Source organism: Musa acuminata, chromosome BXJ2-4 (genome assembly GCF_036884655.1).
Source record: "Musa acuminata AAA Group cultivar baxijiao chromosome BXJ2-4, Cavendish_Baxijiao_AAA, whole genome shotgun sequence".
NCBI lineage: Eukaryota > Viridiplantae > Streptophyta > Magnoliopsida > Zingiberales > Musaceae > Musa > Musa acuminata.
In genome coordinates this window covers 10,963,298-10,987,981 of record NC_088341.1, presented here as the reverse complement: position 1 = coordinate 10,987,981, position 24,684 = coordinate 10,963,298, and the positions used below count along the sequence as shown (strand labels likewise).

At 40.8% G+C, this 24,684-nt stretch overlaps 3 protein-coding genes across 3 annotated transcripts; 1 reads left to right on the top strand and 2 right to left on the bottom strand.

The window, feature by feature from the left end:
• Positions 1 to 6,186: 6,186 nt before the first annotated feature.
• On the bottom strand, positions 6,187 to 9,226 carry LOC135609999 (UDP-arabinopyranose mutase 1-like). Its single transcript, XM_065103885.1, has 4 exons — positions 8,796 to 9,226; positions 7,198 to 7,448; positions 6,958 to 7,126; positions 6,187 to 6,752 (listed from the first exon to the last, which is right to left on the bottom strand). The coding sequence occupies exons 1-4, from the start codon at positions 9,126 to 9,128 to the stop codon at positions 6,423 to 6,425; spliced, it is 1,083 nt and encodes a 360-aa protein (XP_064959957.1). The 5' UTR covers positions 9,129 to 9,226; the 3' UTR covers positions 6,187 to 6,422.
• Positions 9,227 to 10,533: 1,307 nt separating this feature from the next.
• On the top strand, positions 10,534 to 12,496 carry LOC135609998 (COBRA-like protein 4). The gene is made up of 6 exons (XM_065103884.1): positions 10,534 to 10,712; positions 10,791 to 10,870; positions 10,957 to 11,413; positions 11,494 to 11,638; positions 11,711 to 11,988; positions 12,070 to 12,496. The coding sequence occupies exons 1-6, from the start codon at positions 10,598 to 10,600 to the stop codon at positions 12,360 to 12,362; spliced, it is 1,368 nt and encodes a 455-aa protein (XP_064959956.1). The 5' UTR covers positions 10,534 to 10,597; the 3' UTR covers positions 12,363 to 12,496.
• A 627-nt stretch (positions 12,497 to 13,123) lies between these two features.
• LOC103981431 (probable 6-phosphogluconolactonase 1) lies at positions 13,124 to 16,345 on the bottom strand. The gene is made up of 4 exons (XM_009398161.3): positions 16,134 to 16,345; positions 15,780 to 15,987; positions 15,529 to 15,664; positions 13,124 to 13,832 (listed from the first exon to the last, which is right to left on the bottom strand). The coding sequence occupies exons 2-4, from the start codon at positions 15,950 to 15,952 to the stop codon at positions 13,332 to 13,334; spliced, it is 810 nt and encodes a 269-aa protein (XP_009396436.2). The 5' UTR covers positions 15,953 to 15,987; positions 16,134 to 16,345; the 3' UTR covers positions 13,124 to 13,331.
• Between the last annotated feature and the right edge of the window lie 8,339 nt (positions 16,346 to 24,684).

The following is a 24,684-nucleotide window of genomic DNA, read 5'->3' as shown; positions in this document are numbered from 1 at the left end:
TCGTCGCTCGTCCACTCCATCGTTCCTTCTCCTCTCCCCCGTCTCGCTGGGGTGCGAAATCGAATCGCAAGTGCGGAGTGTGTCGGAGAGCGAAGAACGTCCAGCTACAACCCAGCCGACGGCATACGTGTCGATGCAACAGTGGCCAGCATGGCCTCCATGGGGGAGCCCTGGCGGCTTCGCCATCGCATTTGCTTATATTTACGAGAATAGACTTAGGGTTTGCCTCGAGGGTTTTGGGGTGGTGACTTCCAATTTACAATATTACCCCCTCTCTCATGTCCTCTCTTCTTCGGGACACAATTATTGTGATTGGGAGATGACAAAAGTAGGCGTGAGTTGATTGATTCGTGGGGAAGAGACGACATATGATTATTATTTTTTTCTCTTATTGGGCACGTGAGACTTCTACTAGATGCGGAGGCGAGTGCGTCCTGTTCTTGGAGAATACCATAAAGTCCATTCTAGGGAAGGCGAAGATGACTTCACATGTGAGTCAATGAAACCTTGCTCCGAGTAACAATAATGGAGAGGTCTTCTTTTTGTTGGACCACAAATCTTACGCTCACCCTTCTTTATGTTAGATCATCACTAGCCTCCAACCTCTTCTTCATCATTCGCATTTGCATCGTTGATATCAGCACCGTCAAGCTTTAAAATTCACAAAAATATTAATTTGCTATGATGTCAGGACGAGAAAACTTTAATTTTTCTAGAATTATAATTATAAGCTCTATGTTTTTGTTTTATCTTTATTATAATATTTTCACAGACATAATGCTAGCAGCGATCACGGAAGCATCCTTTTCAGCAAAATAATGATAAAATTGATGTCATGTCGTCTATGCATCAAATGATTACATGTCATCCATACATACAATAACATAAAAGCACATAATACAAACTCATGCACATCTATTCTCTTTTATCGGGAAGGACTATAAATCGGATTTACACGTTACGACTTCTGATTGGCCACTGGGAATTCGGGCCCCACTTAAAAGAAGGACGTCGAGTGGCGGCAGCGAAGGGGGGAGGATAGCGCGGGATCTGACTTGTATGCCGAATGGCCGAAACCCCGAAAAGAAGGTTTTGGTTGTGTTAGCTTAGTTAAAGACTTTAATATTATATCATAATATTTTCGATTCGAATTTTATTTTTATTATTTATTTTTATGAAAATAAATAGCTTTAGTAGATCTCTTTTGAGGGCATATAACGCATGATTAATCCTTCATTATACACGGCATTGATTGAAATACCTTCCTATCTTTCCAAAATTTATTCTGTGGGTTTAAATTTTTCTGCCAGTGTTTTCATAAAGACCAAGCTAAATCTTTATCATGATACATGTGTAGATTGGGATGCATTTTGCATGAATTAGAGTGTGCATGTTTTGCATCTTCGAGGTTTGTCTACTGTTATTGCATAGTTTCGATTACTACATAATATATCCTTTTATCAAAATAAAATCAAGAACGGATTGTCATTCCCAAATCAACATCCATTTGAAAATGTCTAAAATGACTCTCAAGTCAATCGGATTCAGAGATGTGAAGCTCTTAATTTCTCGTACACGAAACATATCATATCAATCAAGGTCCTGCTGGATGCCATCATCTAATGCTTCTCGTTTGCTTTATTGTACTTGACAGTAGGAACTAGCAATGTGACATAACTATTTTTAAATGTTGATAGGAAATTCTTTTTTTCCTTGATAGCAGGTATATTCTGGTACCACTCATCTGACAATCGTCAGCAGGCATGTCAGCACCAACGTAGAGCCTCAAGACTGATATGATACACTGTATCGATGTGACACCTTAGACTTCGATGAGACGATATCTTGTTCCCGCATTGTCCGAGATTGTACAAGAGTTATTCCGGAAAGCTCAAAACGATGTTATGCGGTGTTGATCTGTGCAGATTGGTCAATGCCCACATTGAAAGTATGAGCCTATCGCTCGAGGAGTCGACGGTCATTAACAAACAATATACGATTGACCTTCGTTCGTAGATATAAAAGTCGACCTCCTAACCAGCGTCAGGAGTCGGACATTGAACACCTCAACTCTCCTCAACTCCACTCAACACTAACTTGAGCTTTGGAGGGATGGAGTCGAAAATCCCTCTCCCGACCTCGGTATGTGTGCAGGAGCCTGGTAACGAAGAAGCAAGCCACTCGCCAAGAGAAAAGACCGCACTCAAGAGACAAGGCTCAGACTCAACCCAACTCAATGCTCGCTTCCTCCACCCGAGCATTCACGTGGACAACCTTATGCATCTGGGATTGGATCGAGCATGTCATGTGAATATCATATTTTACTCGTGCCAAAAAATGATAGAAGAGGAACATTTCCTAAAATATTTCTCTTCGTTAACTCATTATAAAAGACTATCAATTACTATTTATTAAATTTATTTTACTCATATTAGTTATTGACTTGAGTATGGAGGAAATAAAGTTGAGAAATCTATTCAACCTTGATCTTTGTACAAGTCAACTATGGAGCACGCACTCAAGTCTATCTTGATCCCGAGGAGCATTTGAACCACCCCACTAATCTTATCGAGCTTCTTGTGCACACGGATCCGAATTGAGTTGAATTAATTAGAACATCATCAACTTCGTCATCGTTAGATATAGAGGTGTCAAGTATGCCTGCAAGTATCAGTATCTGCAAGAACCCACCCATAATAAGATAAGAATTTGAGGACTAAACGAGGATAAAAATAAGGATGAAATATATTTTGTATTAACCACAAGAATATGAGATAAGAACAAGTAAAAAATTGTCCCACACCGTATGGTATGGGGACGGGACAGGTAGAGCATTGCCCCACCTTGTCCCTCTCCCCATCAATATGTGAGCTGGGATGTTGAGCATGAATGCTTGGTCTACCTAATTCAAATCAGACTAGATTGAATTATTATTTATAAAATTGATATTATTAATTAGTTTTAAGAATAGCTTTTAAAATTGACTGAATTAATTGAAAGAATATAAATAACCCATGAATTTTTCGCCCCCAATGAGAGTTCCCCATCCTCGCCTTCATCCCTTCTACGCAAGATGAGGGATTGAGATGGAGACGAGGATGAGAAAACACTCCTCGTCCTACCCTGTCCCATTGACATCCATGGTCACCATCAATTGCATACATTGATAAAAAGGAATTATCTTTTAGCCAAAAGGAAGCAGTAAAATAAAAAATCACCAAGGTCTCTTAATAGAAAGGACATACATCACCGCAGCCATGAGATCCCACAGCCAATAGAAACTACGCTTGATGGTCTAACCATCATCCTACTACTCGATCGTCTCCAAGTAGTATAACCTACAAATGCTCCATTTGACTTGCTGCATCCGACTGACACAGATCCTTCCACATCCAATCATTCATGCACCATTTAGTGCGTTTGATCCATCTTTCCAAAGCAACATGGCTACCTGAGAAGTTTCGTTTAGTATGTTTTTGGATGCATCAGTGTGCTTAAAGATTCTTGTTTGACATCATATAGAAACGCTGAATGGATGCGTGGGCTGCTGTCAGTCTCATGAATCAACATGAAGGCAGCAAGCTTTAGACATGCATGTGTACGTGTTGTAATTGCTGAGATCACTGAGATCTCCATATATCACTCACAAAGTGCTCGTCTTGTAATTGCTGGATCCCCCGGTGCTTCGATGTGTTCTTCTTTGTATGGTTGACTTGCGCCTCCATTTTCCCCAAGACAGTAAGAGCAGGAAAGGAGGTAACATACATGCATGCCCTATATCATGCAGTAAATGAAGAGAATGATGGAACTCGAAGTTTTTACTTTCTTAGGTTCAGCATAGGCCAAAGACAAAGCTCGTACGGCTCAGTTCAGCAACCAATATTGGTTTGCTAGAGTTCAACGAAGCAAGCTAGGGAAGACAAGGTTTTCCTGTCTCGTCCTCATAAAGAGGGTGTGGATATCGAGAAGAACTGGTAGGGGCAGCTGCTTCGATCAGCCTGCATGGAGCATGTGGAGGTGGACAAAAGAAAACAACCATTCATGCTTGCACTCGAAGGAGGGGAGATGTTGCTTTGAGGACTGTGGAGTCTTGTGGTTGTAGGTTAAAGCAACTGCACAAGAGGCTGATGAGCTCGGATTGGCCTCGTCAGAGATCTGTGGATAGCTTCTGATGAGCTCCACTTTGAGGCCACACAGAGGGCAAGCATGCATGCATGATCTGTTTCATGCACCCAGGCATTAACGTATCAACGAAGCAAACTTCTGTTCTTGGTTTTTACCCCTTCATCTTTCTTTGCCTCTTCGTATTGGGTCAATCCAAACACAAAGGAACCCTCAAAAAGATAAAAAGTGATGCAAGAAGGGACTCCAACATGAAACCCACAATGACAGCCAACCACCATAAATGAAAACATGGCTAGTCTAGGTGTGGATCACAAGAAAAAAAGGTGCTTCTGTTGTGGCTTGGAACTCAGCATCAGTGACACAGCAATCGAATTAGATATCTACTTAATACTGGAGCTGGCTAGAATTTGAGGTGACTTCACTATCGCGTCAACCATCATTACTTTTTCCTTCTCCTCTTTCTTCTCTCATTTAATTGTTCTACGTTACATCTTTCTACAACCATCTTCATGAGCAAGAGGCAGCTGTTTACGGGTAGCTTTACGTCACATTCAGCTCTTGGAGTTGTACCGATCTCTTTCACGACACGAACGCAGATGGAGATGGACTACTACTCATTGTCTTAACCTAATGAGAACTCATTCCTGCTCCATTAATCTGGAAGCAAATCGGATTTGCGCCATGGTTTACCCTTTGAATCATCTAAAAGGTAGATGAGATGACTGAGCTTTTGTTTTCATTAGAAGATCATTTTGTGGAACCAAAGTATCTCCTACAAGAGAAGCACATATCTCCAAATCGGCAGCAGCGAACACTTGCCTTTCATTCAATTGATTTGATTTCTCTCAGAGCAAACATGCGATCCTATGGTGGTGGTGAGTGGACTCCATCCATCACTCCCCATGATCTAATGAAAATTTTGACTCCGGTGAGCTCGACGATGTCTTTGAGGCAGCATTGTACTTCTCTGGCCAAGTTAATGATGTCGATCTTGGCCTTCAAAGAGCTTGCTTGGCGAGCTGATAGGAGGAGTTTGGATGCTCTTCCAACGGGCGCCGCAAAGTGTTGAGATCCGATTCAAGGACAAGAAGCATAAGCAACCCCTCTGCCCTATTGGTAGGTTGGCTAACTTCCTCAGCTCCTTCCTTGTTCCACCATCAGACAGTTTCCAAGAAGAAATCAAAGTCAATCAACTCTATTCAGCCAAAGGAGAGAGAGCGTTAACAACCCTGAGAGCATGGGAAGTAGAGACTCCAAGTCCATCATTTCTTCTGCCAGTAGGAGCAGTGGGCTTAAAGGCCCTCGTCCTTACCCCACCCAGCCATCAAAGGAGCACCAAAAGTCTATCCCTTTCTGCTTACAGGGAGAGGCTTGGTATCACAACAGGAAGGCAGCGGATGAGGCTTTGCCAGCTGAGAGAGCTTAGTCCGTTAATGGGTATGCTCTCAACAGATGCGTGGTGAATAAGAGTGGTAACAAACCATTAAACAACGATGCTCGATTGGCTGAAGCATTCATATTAAAGGAAGATAAATGTAGGAGAAGAGGGGAAGAAAAAGTCGATGGTGAGGAAAGTGACTCCAGCTCCGACCTGTTTTAGCTCAAGAGTTACATGAATCGAGGGTTAGTAGCACAAAGACTCGCTGTTTATGGGATCACGGACTTCAGAAATCAAAGCTACTGTACTGTTGAACTGTTCTATTTCTCTGTTGTTGTTACAAATCGTTTTCTGATCTGGAGATTGTCTCTAATTGACAGATTTCTGTACTTGCTTTGCGGACGGAGGAGAAGAAATCTGATCCTTCAATTGTTTCTGGTTTAACGATACTACTAATATCATCTTTTCTACTCCATCAGTATGCGGTCGGGAGGAAATAATGCACTTACTCTGTCACATCATTGTGACATACCTGCTGCAATTTTTTTTGTTGCTGTACACTTAAAATCACTCGAGCGTAGTTGGAATGTTATGTCAAAACATAAATACGACTACGCCAACGCAAGATGGAAGAAGCAACCATCGATGGTGCATCCAAGAAACACGGCACAAGTCTCTTCTGGTATTTCAAACACATGATTTTTATTGCAACATCGTATCAAGAAGATATTACATTCATCAATGGTAGGCCTCCAAACAATGAGGAAGAAGAAGACTGCATCAAACAGGATAAGGTTCGATAACAACAAGTGAGTGTTTTATTTGTTATTTAATATAATGATAATTTCTTTCTAGTTTTGTTTTTAGAAAAACAACAACAGAAAATGTGCCGTTACAAATGGTCGATTTTTCAAGCAGACTACTCGGCAGAGACGTTGCTGAGCTTTTCAGATGGATTGAGTTCATCCCAAGCCTCGATCCATGTCACCATGGCATCGGCTAACTTGTTGAAATACTCATCCACCTTCCCAAGCGTCTCTTTAACCTGCTTGGAGAGCTCGATGTAGCATTCTTGAGGTGTCGTGCACTTCTTCGGAAGGGAAACAGCTTGGAAGAAAGGGATCACCTCTTCCTGCCAGTGGATCCCATGATACTCCTTTTTAAGGTTCACTAACGGGTTGCTGGCCTTGCTATGCCAGATGTAGGGCAAGCCCGTCTTCACGCCCAATCCCAAGTGGTCACAGATCACCTAAAACCAAATGAATGGCATGAGTCAACTTCAGCCATAAAATGGAAAGAACTCAGCTTAATTGTAAAAAACAAGTATAATAAACAAAGTATAGTGCATAGGAGTTTTTCTTCCAAAAGAACAAGAACTCGAAACTACAAAGGTTATGATAAACATATCTAGATGGTGGATGACAAAAGAACAAGTGGGAAAATGCGTAACTGACCTTCACACACCATCCTGCCCACATATCATCATATCGACGGATGGGTTGGCCATCACCCATAAGTCCGAAGTACATTGCAGGGCCTATTAGCCCACGGTTGAATGCTAGATTCATCCCGCACATGGGAAACAGTGCACCTTTTGGCACAGTTATCACCGCATCAACATACCTGCGAGCAGTATCAATTTTAGTCACACTTCCATACTTTTGAATCCACCAATCAATACACAAAACTCTTGCCTGGTGTTTCTTTCATGAGGTTTGACAAGCTGAGTGGGGGCATCATAGTCTGGAATGTTGAGCCATAATCCATGAGAAACAGCAGTCGGGACACCTTCACGGAGGCTGAAAGGGTAGCCACGAACAAAGTCTGCACCTTCACGGTAAGGATCATACAGAGTGTTAAAGAAAAAGGGGGTGGATGGAGAAAGGAGATTCTTGATGTGTTGCTCAGACGCATTGATCTCCTTGCCAGAGGGGTCTTTGGCAACCTAATAAAGGGCAAAAACAGTTTCTATTGTCAGCAAAACAGGTTCAATCATGATCAGAAGCACCGTAAGCGACGACAGACTACTGGTAGAGTACAAAGAAGTAGCATGGACAGCAAGGAGAAGTATATGAAGGTGACACGAATAGCTGTTCAAGCGTAATGTCACTTTTAGAAGTGAAAATTTATCAACCAAGCCAGGGATCTTCCTATATGTTGATAGCACAAAACCAGAGGGAACTATAGTTACTGATCTTACAAGTTTATGCCATAAATATAGTGAAAGAAAACTAAGAGATCTAACACCATGTAACTTGACTTGGCACAAAGGCCCCCCAATCACAAATCGAACAATATGATCATCATCTGTTGTGCAGATTCTCACTGTCCAGAGCGGGAAGTAATGCTGGTCATGTCATGTAATGATTTTCGCATCAAAAGCAAATTTGTTAACAGACTGCCACAAGTGTTTTCAATGCAAGTTTTGCAACAGAAAAGAGAATCAGACAACACAGAACATTACATCGTAATAAGATTAGGTAAATGCAAAAAGGAATTAGATGAACCGAACATTATTCTGAGAAGCTTCCAACAGAGTACAAATATTCGGAAAATATAAACCATAGAACAATACACATTTATCAATCCACTAACAACATGTAGCAGACGATATGATGGTTAGATAAAATATTTGATTAATTAATCATGAAGTAATAAAGTTTCCTTCATTTGTATGATTCATATTGTACCTATGGAATGATAAATAGCATCAGTGCAACATTTTAACGCCAAAGATCACTTCGGAAGAAGGTAAGTGAACTGTGCGACGTTTACTGCCATTGACTTGGATTTAAACATTTCAGGTCACATAGTTTCAGACCAATCAAGCTAATAGTGAATCAAAATTTCCACGTATAATAAAGGCTCAAGTAGAATTATTAACCTATCAAGCTAATAATGATCCTTAGAGAACCGAAAGTCTTATTGTTGCTTTCTTCATTCTTCCCCACAAGTTTGAAGCTGTGGAAATTTTACATATTTAGAGAGAAACCAATAGTCGTGTTGATTCTTTAAATACGCATCCTAGAAAGGAAAGAAACAAAGAAAAGAAGAACAGTTCCACAAAGGTTGGGTAATTTAATCATGAAGAAAGAAATAAAAAGAAAGTTTTGATCGTCCCCAGCGTTTCCCTCCCTTCGCTCGAAGAGAAACTCAAATTTACGATCATAAGAAACAAGCAAGAGAAAAGGGGAAATAACGAATCTTTCTCCCGGTTTCCGCAAGCGAGATCAAGCTTCAAGATCCAAATCCCACGAAGGAAACACAAAAAAAAAAGGAGGCGGGCACTCACGAAGCAGTCGTCGTCGACGGTGAAGACGTACTTCTTCTTGGAGACGAGGAAACCGAAGCAGCGGCAGGTAGAGTCGTTGAAGGAGATACAGGCGGCCTTGGGGCCGAGGATGCGGTTGATGTCGTTGCGGTTGTAGAGCTCGTAGTCGAAGCCGTCCGGCACCGTGATCGTCTTCCTGGGGTCTCCGTCCTGGACGATGATGAGGTGGTAGGGCTGGAAAAAGGGGCGCCACATCTCCAGGAAGTCCAGGTTCCGGATGGTCGGAATCACGATGTCGACCTCGTCCTTGAGCAGGGGAGTGCTGGGGATGCCTGACGAAGTGCCGACCGCCATGGCCGAAGGTTCGGGCTTTCGGTGGGGAAGGGGATGTATCTCCGGAGATCCGAGGCAGAGAAGCGCAGAAACGAAAGAGGGTAGGAGGTTCTGTCCTCCAGTCCCAATGTTTTAGCACGTGCATGGCTGTAATGAGCACGTGCGAAGGGGAGTGTAAACCGGCCCGGCCCGGCCCAGAGACGGGAATTTGACCCAAGTCTATTTATTTTATATCAGATTTTTGTGATATATACGTCATCCTCTTTGGTTGTGATGTCTGAGCCATGCGGACGCGCGCTAGTTCGGGTTCGGGTATGGGCCGATTGCAAAGCCGATATGTTGAGCTCAGCCCATACAATGTTTTAGTAGTCAATTTAGGTTGGCCACCAAAATTAGGGGTGATGGTCGATCCAATTGGAGTCGAATCCAACGAGAATCCCAATCTAAATTCGAGACTAAACTTGGTCTGAGTCCAATAGACTCACGAGCCAGGATCTCAAATCTTTGGGTGGATTCATATTAAGTTTGTACACATGTAAGTATCAAATATTCATGCCCATTCCATAAGTTTATTGGATTAAAATGGGAATCAATATTCGACAATTTTGGCAGCATTCAAGTCACACCCTTAATTAGTAGGAGGCACAGAATCAATTTTAATCTCTGTACTTGATGCTTGAGGATGCTTGAGGAATCAGCTTTAATTGAACAGGCTGAGCAGAAAAGAAATAGAAAGATGGGGCATCTTCTTCACGCTGTGTAAACAATGGTGAGATGTAAACCCTGGATGGTGACCGCTCACTTGCTGCCGTCTGCAACACAAAAAACATGATCCCAAGAATAATAAATCGTTTCATTCCAGTGGACAAATTGTATTTCCATTCTGGACCAATCATATATATATATATATATATATATATATATATATATATATATATATATATATATATATATATATATATATATATATATATATATATATATATATATATACACATGAGAAATTGGATTCTCATCCCTGAACTCATCAGATATCTTTGCCCAAATCAGAGTTCTTCTGGTGAATTATTTCTGTAGATCATATCATTAATTGCATTCATTTCCAGGGTTTCCATGTAAGAGCAGTATATAGCAAACATATATGTTGATTCTTCTTTAATTTTCCTCGTATTTTGATGCATTTGAAGTCTCAACCGACAAGCGTTGGGAGGTATTCTTCAAATTTCGCGCGTCCCTTTCTTGCTAATCTCACCAAACACACATTGCTTCGAAACTGAGGAATTAAACTACAAGAAAACCCGAAGAAAAAGAAGAACTGAGAACGATAGCAGACTTTCTTCTTCTTCTTCTTCTTCTAACATCGCCAGCTAATTAGTTGGTGAGTGATGATGCACTTCTTCTCCATAAAAACCCACAAGCTGCTCCTCCATTCACTCAGCAGCAGCCTCTTCTGCCAAAGCAGGCGATTCTGGTGAGGTGAATCGCCGAAGATGGAGCTGAATCAAATCGGTCGCCCAAGTCGAAGATACCCTGCAGCAGATGATTGGTCGAGCTGTTCGCTTGTTCTGTTCATCTCTGTTCTCGCGCTGATGTTCTCTCCTGCAGGTTCTGATTTCATCTTGGATATAAATGAGGTGAACGAGTTTAGATTCACACGTTCTGATCTAATCGTTCATGACACAGTGGCTTATGATCCATTGGACCCGACTGGAAACATTACCATCAAATGGGATGTGATCTCATGGACGGCAGATGGATATGTGGTATGTGTCTTCCTCCTCCACAAGTACTTTTTGCCTTGCTGACACTCGAGACTCGGATTCTGAACGCAACAACATGTCATTGCAAGGCCGTGGTGACGATGAACAATTTCCAAATGTACCGGCACATAATGAGCCCAGGGTGGACGCTGGGTTGGACGTGGGCAAAGAAGGAGGTGATATGGTCCATGGTGGGTGCTCAGGCCACGGAGCAGGGTGACTGCTCCAAGTTCAAGGCCAACCTTCCTCACTGCTGCAAGAAGACTCCGGCCATCGTCGACTTGCTTCCCGGGGTCCCTTACAACCAGCAGATAGCTAACTGCTGCAAGGGAGGCGTCGTCGGGGCCTATGGCCAGGATCCCGCAGCTGCAGTCTCAGCTTTCCAGGTGAGTGTTGGCCAATCCGGCACATCCAACAAGACGGTGAAGCTTCCCCAGAACTTCACCTTGCTGGGACCTGGACTCGGCTACACCTGCGGGCCAGCCAAGGTTGTGCCGTCCACCATATTTCTCACGCCGGACAAGCGGCGGAAGACGCAGGCGCTCAGTAAGTCTCTGCTCATAAGCTTCTGCTGCTGTACTCCGCTGCCATCCTCTGATGAACTCTGTATGGTGGTGGCTGTGCAGTGACCTGGAATGTTACGTGCACCTACTCACAGTTTCTTTCCTCCAAGCACCCAACCTGCTGCGTCTCCTTCTCCTCCTTCTACAACGACACCATAATCCCTTGCCGCTCCTGCGCCTGCGGCTGCGAGAACAAGAACTGCATCAAGTACGCTGTCTGCACTACTTTCTCATCCGTGTAGGCAACAAGCTTTACATTCCTGATCGGTGGCTCCTGCAGGAGGGACTCCAATCTGCTAAGCACGCCGGGGATCAACACGCCCAAGAAGGACAACGCGCCGTTGCTGCAGTGCACCCAACACATGTGCCCCATCCGCGTGCACTGGCACGTCAAGCTCAACTACAAGGACTACTGGCGCGCCAAGATCGCCATCACCAACTTCAACTACCGCATGAACTACACCCTGTGGACGCTGGTCATCCAACACCCCAACCTCGACAACGTCACGGAGGTCTTCAGCTTCGACTACAAGCCACTCGTTCCATATGGATTCATCAGTGAGTCAAAGGAGCATGCAGATCCTTCATTCCCCTTCAGCTTCTGCCACAAACAGGTCTGACTCGTGGTTCTGCTTGCAGATGACACCGGCATGTTCTACGGAATGAAGTACTACAACGATCTGCTCATGGAGGCCGGGGCGTACGGCAACGTGCAGTCGGAGTTGCTCCTCCGGAAGGACGCGAGCACGTTCACGTTCAAGAAAGGGTGGGCGTTTCCTCGGAAGGTGTACTTCAATGGCGACGAGTGCATGATGCCACCACCAGATGCTTACCCCCACCTGCCGAACTCTTCCCCTGTCGGTGCTCCGCCGCTCATTCTGCACAACCTCGCGGTGTCGGTGCTTGCCCTTATACTGATGGTGATGTGGTAGGCATGAGGTGATGATTATTGATCCGAAAGGAATTTTGGCAAGTGTGCATACATGCTCGATCTTGTGGTGGTGGGATTGCTCTGGTTTTGGTTGCTTCGAGGAATTCAGCAAGGTCATGTCGAGTTTCCATTGAATTCAGCCCAGAAATATAATAGTTTTGTCTGTTTGAAACAAGTTCGATGCAGAAACCAAAAATACACTTCGGTCTCTTTTGGAATCTGTTAAATTGCTAAGACAATGTTCAAGAACATGTAAGTATGCTCTGACTCCGACAACTTTAAATACAAGGCAATGTGCAGTCGGGATAACAAACAGATGGAGTTTTCACCAACTTCAACATGACATTAATCTGCATATAGTGTATCTATTTACAATCATCACTCTCGATTCATTTATGAAGCATTCCTCATCAAGCACAAAAACGATAAGCATATCCAACCATTACAATTAACATTCCAGGTTCCAAATGAATATGAACTTTAATATATCATCAGCTACCAACAAGGATTTCTACCGATCTTGCAGCCATCTACCAAAGCAAGAGCGTGCAGCCCATGGATCTAAACAAACATGCCAGATGTCTAAAAATTAAAGTTGATCTTAAATGGACTAGCTGTTTAATGATGCACAAGCCAATTGTAGCATTGCATGAGTGAAGGCCAATGAAGTTTTGCTATTAAAGCAAATATGATATTTGAGAGGAAAAAAACAAACTGCATATTGGTGACCAAGGATTCAGAAAATTACTGTAATTCTCAAAATGAATCCCACAGGCCAACACCACATTAACTTATTATCTTTTATAATAAACCTGTGATCATACATTAACTAGCAACGGGACTCCCTCCCCACCATAACTATGCTATGGAGCGACAAAGTATTCGAGTAACCAAGAGGAAAAAGAGACATTTGTTTCGAAGTATCGATCTACATAGACACATCAACAGGGCCCCACAGTTATCACATAGCTTACCCGGAGCCGCCGTTACTGACATCCAAAACCGAGGCAGCCGTCGAATCCAAGAACCACACTAATTTTCCATCGGTTGGCTGAACCATCCTAGCAGGCAACGAAGAGGCATCAAAGTTCTCACCGGCGCCAGCAGTGGCAAGGTGCACTGCCATGGCCTTCTCCTCGCCCACAGCCACCATAGCAACATTAGAAGCAGAGTTGATTACAGGGAGCGTGAAAGTAATCCTCTCAGGTGGAGGCTTGGGAGAATCAGTGATATAAGTAACCCACTCCTCTTTCAGTTCAAGGGCTGGGTGGTGAGGGAAGAGTGAAGCAACATGTCCATCAGGTCCCATGCCAAGAAGGATAAGGTCAAATTTGGGGCAATCATTGCTTTCAGAAACACCCACAGTCCGGATCTTCACTAGCTGACGAATGGTAAACTCGTACTCTGCTGCAGCTTCTTCCACTGTAACATTGTCATTTATGGAGAATACATGGCTGTTGAGAATGGGAACCTAATAATACGATTAAGAGACAAATGTTAGGAATAGTTATAAAAAGGCAAACCAGATAGGGCAGGTAGTCAAGGAGAGATCCTGGTCCCTATTGAAATGGAGCCTCTTCAACCAACCTATGTGATCTAAATTCAGATACACTCATGTGATCTAACAGACAAATAATATTCCTGTATTGGCAATGTGAACTTAAGCAATACAAGATTGACCACCCTAAAGATGTAAATACAAGATATGCCAGGTGGTCAGATCGGAAAGAAAATATATTTTGGTTGGAAAATATTTTTTCACATGTTCATCGAAAAATGAGCATGTGTGCCTTGCATAAGATCAAAAGTAGTAAACATATGCCTTTGTATAAGATAGGAAGGGCTAGTGTTTGAAGTGTCAACAAAGTCATAGCCAAATATGTAAGAGCATAATCCTCACTTTTTCTATGATCATGTTCAATTAATCCTAGGAGATATGCAAGAAATACATCATACATCAAACAATAAGATATAGTACAATCTGGAATGATTGCTATAGCAAAGTAATGGCATAACTTTCTTTTTATCTTAGGGGAGAACAAAAAATATATATGACGAACAAGGAATTGATTGGTTACTGTAACTCTCGAAATGAACCCAACAGCATATGAACATTAATTCACCGATCTACCTGTCCCTCTTATGATAAATTTATACATAAAATAATCACATTGCAGCTGTTTAAAGCTGCTTCCTAATTGCAAAAAAAAGACAATTTCTTGTACTAAAACCAACATATTAGCTTCTGTAATAAACCCCTGATCATAAATCAAGTACCACAGGAACTCCCTCTCCAGCACAACTATGCTCTAGGTAACAAAATATTCAAGCAACCATGGAGAACAGAGAAACATTTTTTGAAGTGCAGATCTACATAAACTTTTTTTTTTCAATGTTTTAAATCAAATCATGCCTTATCAGCACAATCTAGGTGAACTGGACACATATGCCCAAATATCAGTACCGAACACCAAGCAAAACAGGTGGTACTTCCCAAAACCAGAATCCTCCCTTTGTCGTATGGTGATCTCATGGACGAATTATCTGAATGCTTCTAGACAAATTACCCAATATAACTTTGCATCCACTCATCACTTTACATCCGTTTCAAGTGATTATAGCCTTAATGCAATGACATTCAACGACTCGAGCAATAAGGAGAACTTCACATAAAATAAAAGGAAACACAAAAAATAATATTTTGATGGCAAGCTTAAATTAATCTTTTAAAGATACCTGAAGGATATTTTCAAACATACACTATGCAGAAAATAATCCGAACCAAGATTCTGAATATCATACCGTATCGATGTATCGATCAGCTATTGTTACGGTACATACCGAGCTGTATCGAGTGGTACCGAACGTATTGACACATGATACACTAAGATATATCAATGTGCCACTCATACCGGTCCTTTATCGGACCGGTATGTACCGCCCGTACCGAACGGTATGGTACGGTATTGCAAACCATAATCCGAACTAACTGCAAATTGAGAAAATTTACAAATAAAGACAATCAGAATTTTGACAAATAAATTTTTATATAATCCGTAACAAAGCATCATCCAAATACTATGCGATACGAGAATAATCAAGAGAACTATAAGGATCTGTATCTTGTACAGTATTCAAGCAACAAATAATCCAAATTGACTACAAACCTTTGAAAGAAAGAGATCCTTTGTTAGCTTATGGTTGCTATCGATATGATTCTTTGCCACTGCACGCTCATCAGCCCAAAACACAAACCATTTTGTCCAATCAACTGTCTTGTCGTAAGGAGCTTCACAGAGTTTCCTGCAGCCACAGGAATTCCCCATGAAAAACTCATCTAGCCTTGCAGAATGATACAAAAATGTGCAACTACAATAACGAAAAACGAATCATGTGGGAAATATTCCAAAGTAATTACCTCATCAAACTTATTAGAGATCCTCCAGACAAAGCAATGGTAAAGCATCCCCTCTCCTTCACGGAATTCTCAGACAGTTGCGATATGTACTCCGCCAAATCCGTGGCGAGCTCATCCGCGCTCTCGAAAACCCTCAACTCGCTTTTGATCTTCGGTCCACTACAGGCAGACATTTTTGCAGTCCGTCACACCTCGGCCCAGCAATCCCCTGTGCAAACACCAAAAAAGACCAAACCTGATCAAGAAGATCCGGCAGAATGGCAAGGACGCCTCCAGGAAGCGATGTATGCGGGATCAATCGAGGCATTTTCCAAAGGTTTTAATTTCGAGCGTCAGAAATATGTAAAAACTTGCCCTTTTCCGTTCAGAGTATAAGCGATGCGCCGCAGCGGACGCAGCGGCACCGGCGAGGGCGGGGTAAGCCGAAGAGAATCGTGGCGCGGAACTCCGAGGAGGAGAACAACAGGGCTCACAGTCTGCTGCGGCCGGTGAGGGAACGGTCGGATTTGGGGAAAGCATCCACCGTTGGAGACACAGGTAGACTGGCTTGGGTTAAAGAAGGGACGGGAGGGGGCACGAAGGAGAATTTGCCAAAGAAATATTAATAACGAATTTTAATAGGAAAATAAATAATAATAATAACACTGAGAATCCAATTTTTCAGAGTTAATTAATGTTTTATATTTATCTCTGCTCCATCGCCTCACCCTTCCAAATCAAACCTTGCATGTTCCATAAACCCACAGATTTCCATGAATCTAATGGATGATATTAGGCATTCAATATTAAAGTTGAAATGCACCTTGATTTTGACTATGTCAACTGTGCTCAGGCAAAGTTTCATGCACGATATAGTGTCAAAATGCACCTATATTTTAATAAAACATCACCCCATCGATCGAGTGCAGACAAAATCATAAAAGACAGACGTGAGGTTGGATCTTCTTTGTTGCAGTATGCATAGACTCTGGCAAACACCATTTGGTGTGACATCAAATATAGAGCAATTGGCTTGCTGTCGACAAAATAGAAATGATAGAGCAAATGAAGCATCCTCACTTGATGTCTGCACATCCAATAGAGTTGGTAATTTACTGGTGGTTGCACCTACAGACAGTGCAGTACAAGGTCAAACCTGTCTGCTCTGGATTCTCCTTTCTCACTGCCATGCTCTCCACAATCGTTGTGTGCTCACTTCACTCTTCCAGTTCGAAGCCTGAAAACTTGCATTGTGATTGTTCCATGGTGAATCTGACAAGCAATCGATTCACACTTTTGTTTGTGTAATGTGCCCCAAATGAATGTGTAGAACAGCCAAGTATCTGTTTATTTTGAAAGTCTTCCTTATGTTCTGTCCAAAATCTTTCTATTAACAATTAATTCACACACAACTATTCCTTTTCTATTATCCTAAAGGAAATTCAGGTACTGTTCTGTGCAAAATCTAGCTCCTGTGTTTACCTATTCAACTTTAGCGGTAGATTTAGTTGAACATCCATGCTATTGCAGAGCGTGACAGACTCTGCAATTGAAGTTGACAAGCAGATTGTTTTCTCTTTTTCGCTGTGATGGTAGGTTGTTCCTTGACCAAACCACGAGAGTAGGATGCTGAAAACAAAAAGGATGGTTCTGAAACTTCATCATACAACCTTTCATCTCCTAAATCACTTCTTTTCTCTCTCCGTTTTCTGCCCTCCAAAATGCATCCCGATTGGTGTGTGCAAAGAATGCGGCTGCGGAGGTGTCATGTCACTTATCAATGTCTAGCTTCTCCGGCTGAGTTGAAATCATTGTCCCATCAAGAGAAGAAGAACTTTGTTCTTCTTCCACTCGCTCGAGCAGTAAAAGAGAGAGGCGCAGTGGTGGGCAGGGCGATCAATCTAAAGCCACACCATGAAAAGATCAAAAGCTCCCACCTCGGGGCTCAGCACTCAAACGTGAAGGCTTCGTAGTGGACAATGGGGCCTAGAGTCAATGTAACATGAACCATGAAGTCTTGTCATAGCTGAGACACCTGATTCGCTGATCAACACTGGGATATTAAGGCTCCTCCGCTCGGGGATGCCATTTCTTTCTCTGCAAATGATTAAGCAGGAAGAAAACGCAGTAAGTTTTTGAACGTGTATTCAAGTTGGTCGTCGATCGCGATACCCATCTTTGTGATAGCAGCAGCGGTTCTTCCGTGGATGCCTCTATCATCAGGTGGAGGAAGACGGTGGGAATTAGCAGAACATTTCCGTCCATGCAAACTTTAAGACGATTTATAGTGAATTTTGCGAACCAGTCGAAGTCAATCATCTCTCAGCAATTGGTTGCAGTGCCGTCGATGTGAAGAAATGTGGTTAGTGGTGGATCGTCCGCTCGTTCGTTATAAGACTTACCATAAGAAAAGATAGGTGACAGAAGTAGGCAGAGTTCTGGCCGCAGTTTGACGTTCGGTAGGTTGTCCATCATCACGATCTAAAGAACCGTGTAAGGAATCGACCATGAGAAAAGGCTGACTCTGAAGCTACAAGGCCTGCGCGCGGTTGTCTTGACGTGTGGAACTCGATGGCATGCTTGAGACTTTTCCATTAATCGTTCGCATTCAGCTCATTCCAAGACTTCATCGCATGTCCTTTTGCTTGAATCCTAGGCCGGTCCTTGTCACCTTCTCATCTCCAGCACATCAGCACATAATAAATTGCAGACATGACTGGAGAGGTCAAATTGAGTGAAATTTTTTGTTTTTGGGTTTTCATAGCCTACTGGTGACATGGACTGTATAATCTGTAGTTTCTGACTTTTTTTTTTTGTCTTCGGAAGCAGCTGGTTCCGATAAATTTGTATGGGTTCAGCCTTCGCTTATCATTGTTTCAGATTGACAGGGATCAGCAAGCGAGGCTCAGAAGAATGCTTCCAAGTTTCCTTGTCCAGGAGTATGATTTTGGAGGTCTAATTCAATACATTTAAATCCTTGGTTGGTTAGGAGTGAGATTTAGGGTTGAAGAAGGTCCTGTAATTAAGAGAACGCTCTCTAAGAGGCGCTTGAAACTTTGTCTTTTATGGCTTTTTATATGGACTCTTCGGAAAATCGAGTTTCTCATCATCGTATCTCTCCTTCACAAAGAGGAGAACATCAAACTTGTTATCGGGTTCACTGTTAGGCTGACAATCCACAAGTTCAGTTTATAATGGGCTTTAACAGTTCATAGCTCACTCATCTTTTAATCTAACCCTAGATCTAATAAGAGGATGTAGTGGTTACAAAAATAGGAGAAAAACTACAACAACTTGATTCAAAAAAAAAAAAAAAAGGAGAAAAGGGTAGAAAAATAATAAAAGAAAAGGAAAAAAGATAAGGACAACGTAGAGAAACTATTCTCAATCATCTAGGCAGTATTCTCATCTCATGTTAGATCAGATCTATAATAGACTCTTGTTGTGATTATTTGGGGAGAATTTAGATATTGTGCACAGTGACATAATCCTTGTATCCCAATTATTCTCTTGAGATTATTGATTCGATTTTGGGCAAAAGACTAAGATTTGTATATTCATTATTCTTATAGTGGATTATCTCTAGTATGCCCCATGGTTTTTACCCTTCACGTTGGAGAGATTTTCCACATAAATCTTGGTATTTTATTTTATTGTGATTTCCATTTAATTCTGCTGTGTGTTATGACATACTAGTATTTGTTCGTATATAAAAGTTTGTTTCTCTTTTTATATCTCATCAACTAGTAGTATTTCTCGCATGATTAGCTTGAATAAAAATAATTGGATGATATGAAAACCAAGAATGAAAGATCTCTTATATTACAAAGATTTGTATGGACCTTTACACGGGGATAGTACAAAGCTCGCAACTATGACAGATAATGAGTGGAAGAGGTTAGACCGAAAAACTATTAGGTTTATTCGATAATAGCTTGATGATAGTGTCTTTTACCATGTTTTTATTGAAAGTTCTGCATATTTTCTTTGAAAAAAGTTAGAATGTCTCTATGAAAGAAAAACTACTGGCAACAAAACTTTCTTGATCAGAAAACTTATAAATCTGAAATATAAAGAGGGTACTTCTATTGCTGAGTATTTGCATGAAATGCAAAGTATCACCAACCAGTTATCCTCTATTAAAATGTCCCTTGATGATGAGTTACGGGCATTGTTACTTCTCAGTTCATTGCTAAAAAGTTGAGAGACACTAGTGGTTTCTCTCGGTAACTCTGTACCAGACGGTGTTGTCACTATGAGTCAAGTAATAAGTAGTTTGTTGAATGAGAAGTTGAGAAGAAAGAATTCAGCAACATCTCAGAATGATTCATAGGCACTTATCTCATAGAACAAAGGAAGATCAAAGTCTAAGGATAGAAACAATTCACGTATGGATAGAAGCAAGTCAAGATCAAGAAAAGATATTGTTTGCTAGAACTGTGGTGAGAAAAGATATTACAAGAATCAATGCAAGCAACCTAAGAAGAGCAAGAAAAAGAAAAAAGAAATAAACTCTATATAGTCAAAAGTTAATACTACAACTATATTGTAGGGTGGTGATTATTTGATTTTGTTTCCTTTTAATAATATTTTTTCTTGTGTATGTTAGGATCTTGAGTGGATGATTGACACAGGTTTTTCTTATCATGCTACACCACGAAGGGAGTTTTTTGCTACCTACAGGTCTGAAAATTTTGGTGTTGTTAAGATGGGCAACTATGACACAACAAATATCATTAGCATGGGTGATATCCATATAAAAACCAACCTTGGCTACAAGTTGGTACTTAAGGATGTGAGGTATATAATTGATTTGAGGTTGAATTTAATTTCAGTTGGAAGGCTAGATGATGAAGACTATGATAACAGAGTTCACAAAGGATAATAAAAGCTCAGTAAGGGTTCTCTTATTATAGCTAGTGGAAAGAAATGTCATATCTTATATAGGTTGCAGGCCAAAGCTTGTGGTGAGCAACTGAATGCTATAGAGAAAGACTTCAGCATATAGTTGTGGCATAGGCGATTGAGACACATGAGCGAGAAGGGGCTGCAAGCTCTTTCCAAGAGAGAGGTATTGCTAAACCTAAGAGGTATACATCTGAACCCTTGTATTGATTGTTTGGCTGGTAAACAATACAGAGTTTCAATTGCTATTCTTGTTTTGTCTAGAAAAATGTATGTCTTAGACCATATTTATACATATGTATGTGGTCCTTTGAGGACAAAAACTCTTGGTGGATCTATTAATGTTCCTAGTATCAGTGGTGCACTTTATTTTATCACTTTTATAAATAATTTTTTCAGAAAAGTTTGGGCCTATGCTATGAAGATCAAAGATCAGGTTATTAATATCTTCAAAGAGTTTCATGTCAGAATTTAAACGGAGACAGAAAGGCAATTGAAATGTATAAAATCAGATAATGGTGGTAAATATACATAATTGCTTAATGATTATTGCAGGTTAAATGACATCTAACATGAGATGACAGTTCTTGGTACACCTCAATATAATACAATTGCAAAGAGGATGAACCACACCATCATGGAAAAGATCAGATGTATGCTTTCATCGGCCAAGCTACCCAAAAAGTTTTCAGATGAAGCTTTGAGGACTGTAGTTGATATGATCAACTTGTCACCATGTACAACCCTAGTTGATGATGTTGCAGAGCATTTATGGTCAAGGAAAGATACTTCCTACATGTATTTGAGAGTGTTTGGTTGTCGTGTATTTGCACATATTCCAAACAACGAGAGGTCTAAGCTGGATGGTAAAACTAAAGAATGTATTTTTCTTGGCTACTTACATGATCAGTTTAGTTATAGGCTTTGAGATCCAGAAAAGCAAAAAGTGTTTAGAAGCAAAGATATAGTCTTCTTTTAAGATCAAACCTTTGAGGATCTAAAGAAGAAGGCACTAGCCAAGACTTATGCAGAAGGATTAGCAGATTGTGACCCAGTTACTCCTCCAGTATATCAGAGTGATGAGGGAGATGTATAGGAAGATGGTGTAGAGCCCGATGTTGATTTACCTACAGGATATGTTAAGTAAGAAGAAGTTGGATAGCAACTTCCCGCAGAACCTCAATTGAGAAGATATTCTAGATAACGTCAACCTTTCAAAAGATGCTCTACATATGAGTATGTGATACTTACTAATGCAGGCGAACCAAAGAATTACCAAGAAGTAGTTAAAAGTGATCATAAAAAGAAATAGTTAGTTACTATGCAAGAAGAGATGGATACTCTGCATAAGAACCACACATATGATTTGATGCAACTACCAAAGGAAATGAAGGCCTTGAAGAATAAGTGGGTTTTTGGTTGAAGACTCAAGAATATTATTTTCAACCATAGTACAAAGCTAGATTAGTTGTGAAAGGCTTTGGTCAAAAGAAATATATTGACTTTGAAGAGATTTTTTCTCCTGTTATTAAAATATTTTCTATTCATACTGCTCTTGGTATTGTTACTAGCTAGGACTTTGAGGTCGAGTAGTTATATGTGAAGATAGCTTTCCTTCATGATGATTTGGAGGAGAAAATTTATACTGAGTAACCAGAAGACTTCAAAGTCAAAGGTAAAGAGAACTTTGTCTGCAAGTTGAGGAAGACTTGTATGGGCTGAAGCAAGCTCCAAGACAGTGGTACAGAAAGTTTGATTAATTTATGACTAAAAATAGATATAAAAGAATAGCTTCAGATCATTGTGTGTACATCAAATGGTTTGATGAAGATTTTATTATTCTCTTACTTTATATTGATGATATGGTTATTTTTGAAAAAAATATGTTTGTAATTAACAGGTTGAAGAAGGAATTAAGTGAGTCTTTTGCAACGAAGGACATAGGGCTAGCAAAGCAAATACTTGACATGCAGATTTCTCGTGACAGAAAAAATAGGAAGATTTAATTATTACATGAGAAATACATTGAGAGGATATTGGAAATGTTCAGTATGAGCAATGCAAAGCTAGTTAGTTCTCCTCTTGCAGGTTACTTCAAGTTGTGCTCATAAAAGACTCCATCAAGTGATGAGGAGAAGGAGAAAATGCAAAATATTCCTTATGCTTCAGCAGTTTGAAGTTTAATATACGCAATGGTATGTACGAGGTCGGACATTGCATATGCAGTGGGTGTTACTAGCAGATTTCTTGCAACTCCAGGTAAAGAGAAATGGGCAGCAATAAAGTTGATCTTTAGATATCTCAGAGGGAGCTCTAAAGTTTATTTAAGCTTTGGAGGTGGACCACCTGTGTTGACAGGTTACACAGATGCAGATATGACAAGAGATATAGATATAAGGAAATCTACATCTGATTTTGTATTTACTTTTGTAAGGAGAGCTGTGTCATGACAATCCAAATTGTAAATGTGTATTGCTTTCTCCACCATAGAGGTAGAATATATTACTACTATAGAGGTTTACAAAGAAATGTTATGGATGAAAGAATTCTTACAAGAATTAGGGCTGAAATAGGAAAACTATGTGGTGAATTGTGACAACTAGAGTGTCATCCATTTGTGTAAGAACCCAACTTTTCATTACAAGCCAAAGTATATAGTATTGGATCTTGGATTTTGATGATGAAACCAATTGATAGTGTTTAGATCTGATTTGCGTTTTGAGTGACGCAGGAAGCTTCGATCAGGAAGAGACAATTAAAGTAGGAAGAATATACTAGTCATAAATGCCCAGCAAGCTAATCACGTGAGTGATGGCACGTGTGACTTGATACAGAATCTTTTTGCTTATTATATTTTGGTATATATCACTTTATAACTATTGCATATATATATATATATATATATATATATATATATATATATATATATATATATATATATATATATATATATATATATATATATATATATATATATATATATATATATATATATATATATATTGTGATGTCCTTGGATTTGTGCAATGGGAATCGGATCGTGATGAGATCACGAAAATGAGATTGATTCACCTTTAAACACATATCCTAAATAATCTCGGTCATAGGTTACTCGAGAGGGACATCGTGATAACTGGAGAGACTGGTGTGCTGTATACCCGTCCATATGATGGATGCAGCTGGTCTCATAACTGCTCGTGTAGGGACACTAGGAATACAGTACAAGTGCTCATTGGAGAATGAGTTCACTGATTGATCCGCTTACGGAATGCTGGATGGTTGATGATGCCTTATTGTCAGACAACGATTCCGTAGTCCTAGTGGTATATCTAGTCCTTAGACTTGAGACACCAAGGATATCCTGTATGAGTGCTCCACTCTTTGATACCAGACTTATAGGTTTAGCTATCCCAGATCTAGTACAGTTGGTCATTGGGAGTTGTAGTCGACCTTACGAGGGCTATTGAGTGTTAATAGAGGATCATTCACTCTCGGCGTCATAAGAGGAATATTCCATATGTTCATGCTCAGACAAATCCTTAGTCATGGTCATTCGGATTGAGAGAGAAAGAGTTCTCCGGGAGAATCCGATTAGAGCGAGACTCGAGTAGAAACCGTATGGGTCCGATAGCACCATACTCGATATACAATCTCTGGGATATTAGATGGATGAGGGACTATATGTACATGGTAACTGAGGACAGACAGGTCCAATAGATTGGATTCCCCTGTATCGTTTGGGGAATACGACGTAGTGGCCTAGTACGTCCGTTGTCGATGAGTCAAGTGAATTATTACAGAGATAATAATTCATAGAGTTAGAAGAAGTTCTGACATGTATGACTCATGACCAACTCGATATTGGGCCTAGAGGGTCACACACATATGGTAGGCATTGCGATGAGTATAGGTTTGGATATGAGATATCCGACGGAGCCCTTGTCTTATTGGATATCCAATAAGCCCCTGAATTATTGGATCCCATGAACGAGATCCAATAAGAGCCCATGAGAGATTATTG

Excerpts from the sequence above, each read along its gene's own strand:
- LOC103981431 (XM_009398161.3), bottom strand. The coding sequence starts at position 15,952 with ATGTCTGCCTGTAGTGGACCGAAGATCAAAAGCGAGTTGAGGGTTTTC. Across the intron at positions 15,665-15,779 it reads TCTCTAATAAGTTTGATGAG|GAAACTCTGTGAAGCTCCTT; the intron begins GTAATTACTTTG and ends CTGTGGCTGCAG. Across the intron at positions 13,833-15,528 it reads AGGATCTCTTTCTTTCAAAG|GTTCCCATTCTCAACAGCCA; the intron begins GTTTGTAGTCAA and ends TCGTATTATTAG.
- LOC135609998 (XM_065103884.1), top strand. The coding sequence starts at position 10,598 with ATGGAGCTGAATCAAATCGGTCGCCCAAGTCGAAGATACCCTGCAGCA. Across the intron at positions 10,713-10,790 it reads GCTGATGTTCTCTCCTGCAG|TGGCTTATGATCCATTGGAC; the intron begins GTTCTGATTTCA and ends TTCATGACACAG. Across the intron at positions 11,414-11,493 it reads GCGGAAGACGCAGGCGCTCA|TGACCTGGAATGTTACGTGC; the intron begins GTAAGTCTCTGC and ends GTGGCTGTGCAG.
- LOC135609999 (XM_065103885.1), bottom strand. The coding sequence starts at position 9,128 with ATGGCGGTCGGCACTTCGTCAGGCATCCCCAGCACTCCCCTGCTCAAG. Across the intron at positions 7,449-8,795 it reads CCGTCGACGACGACTGCTTC|GTTGCCAAAGACCCCTCTGG; the intron begins GTGAGTGCCCGC and ends GCCCTTTATTAG. Across the intron at positions 7,127-7,197 it reads CCTCATGAAAGAAACACCAG|GTATGTTGATGCGGTGATAA; the intron begins GCAAGAGTTTTG and ends TACTGCTCGCAG.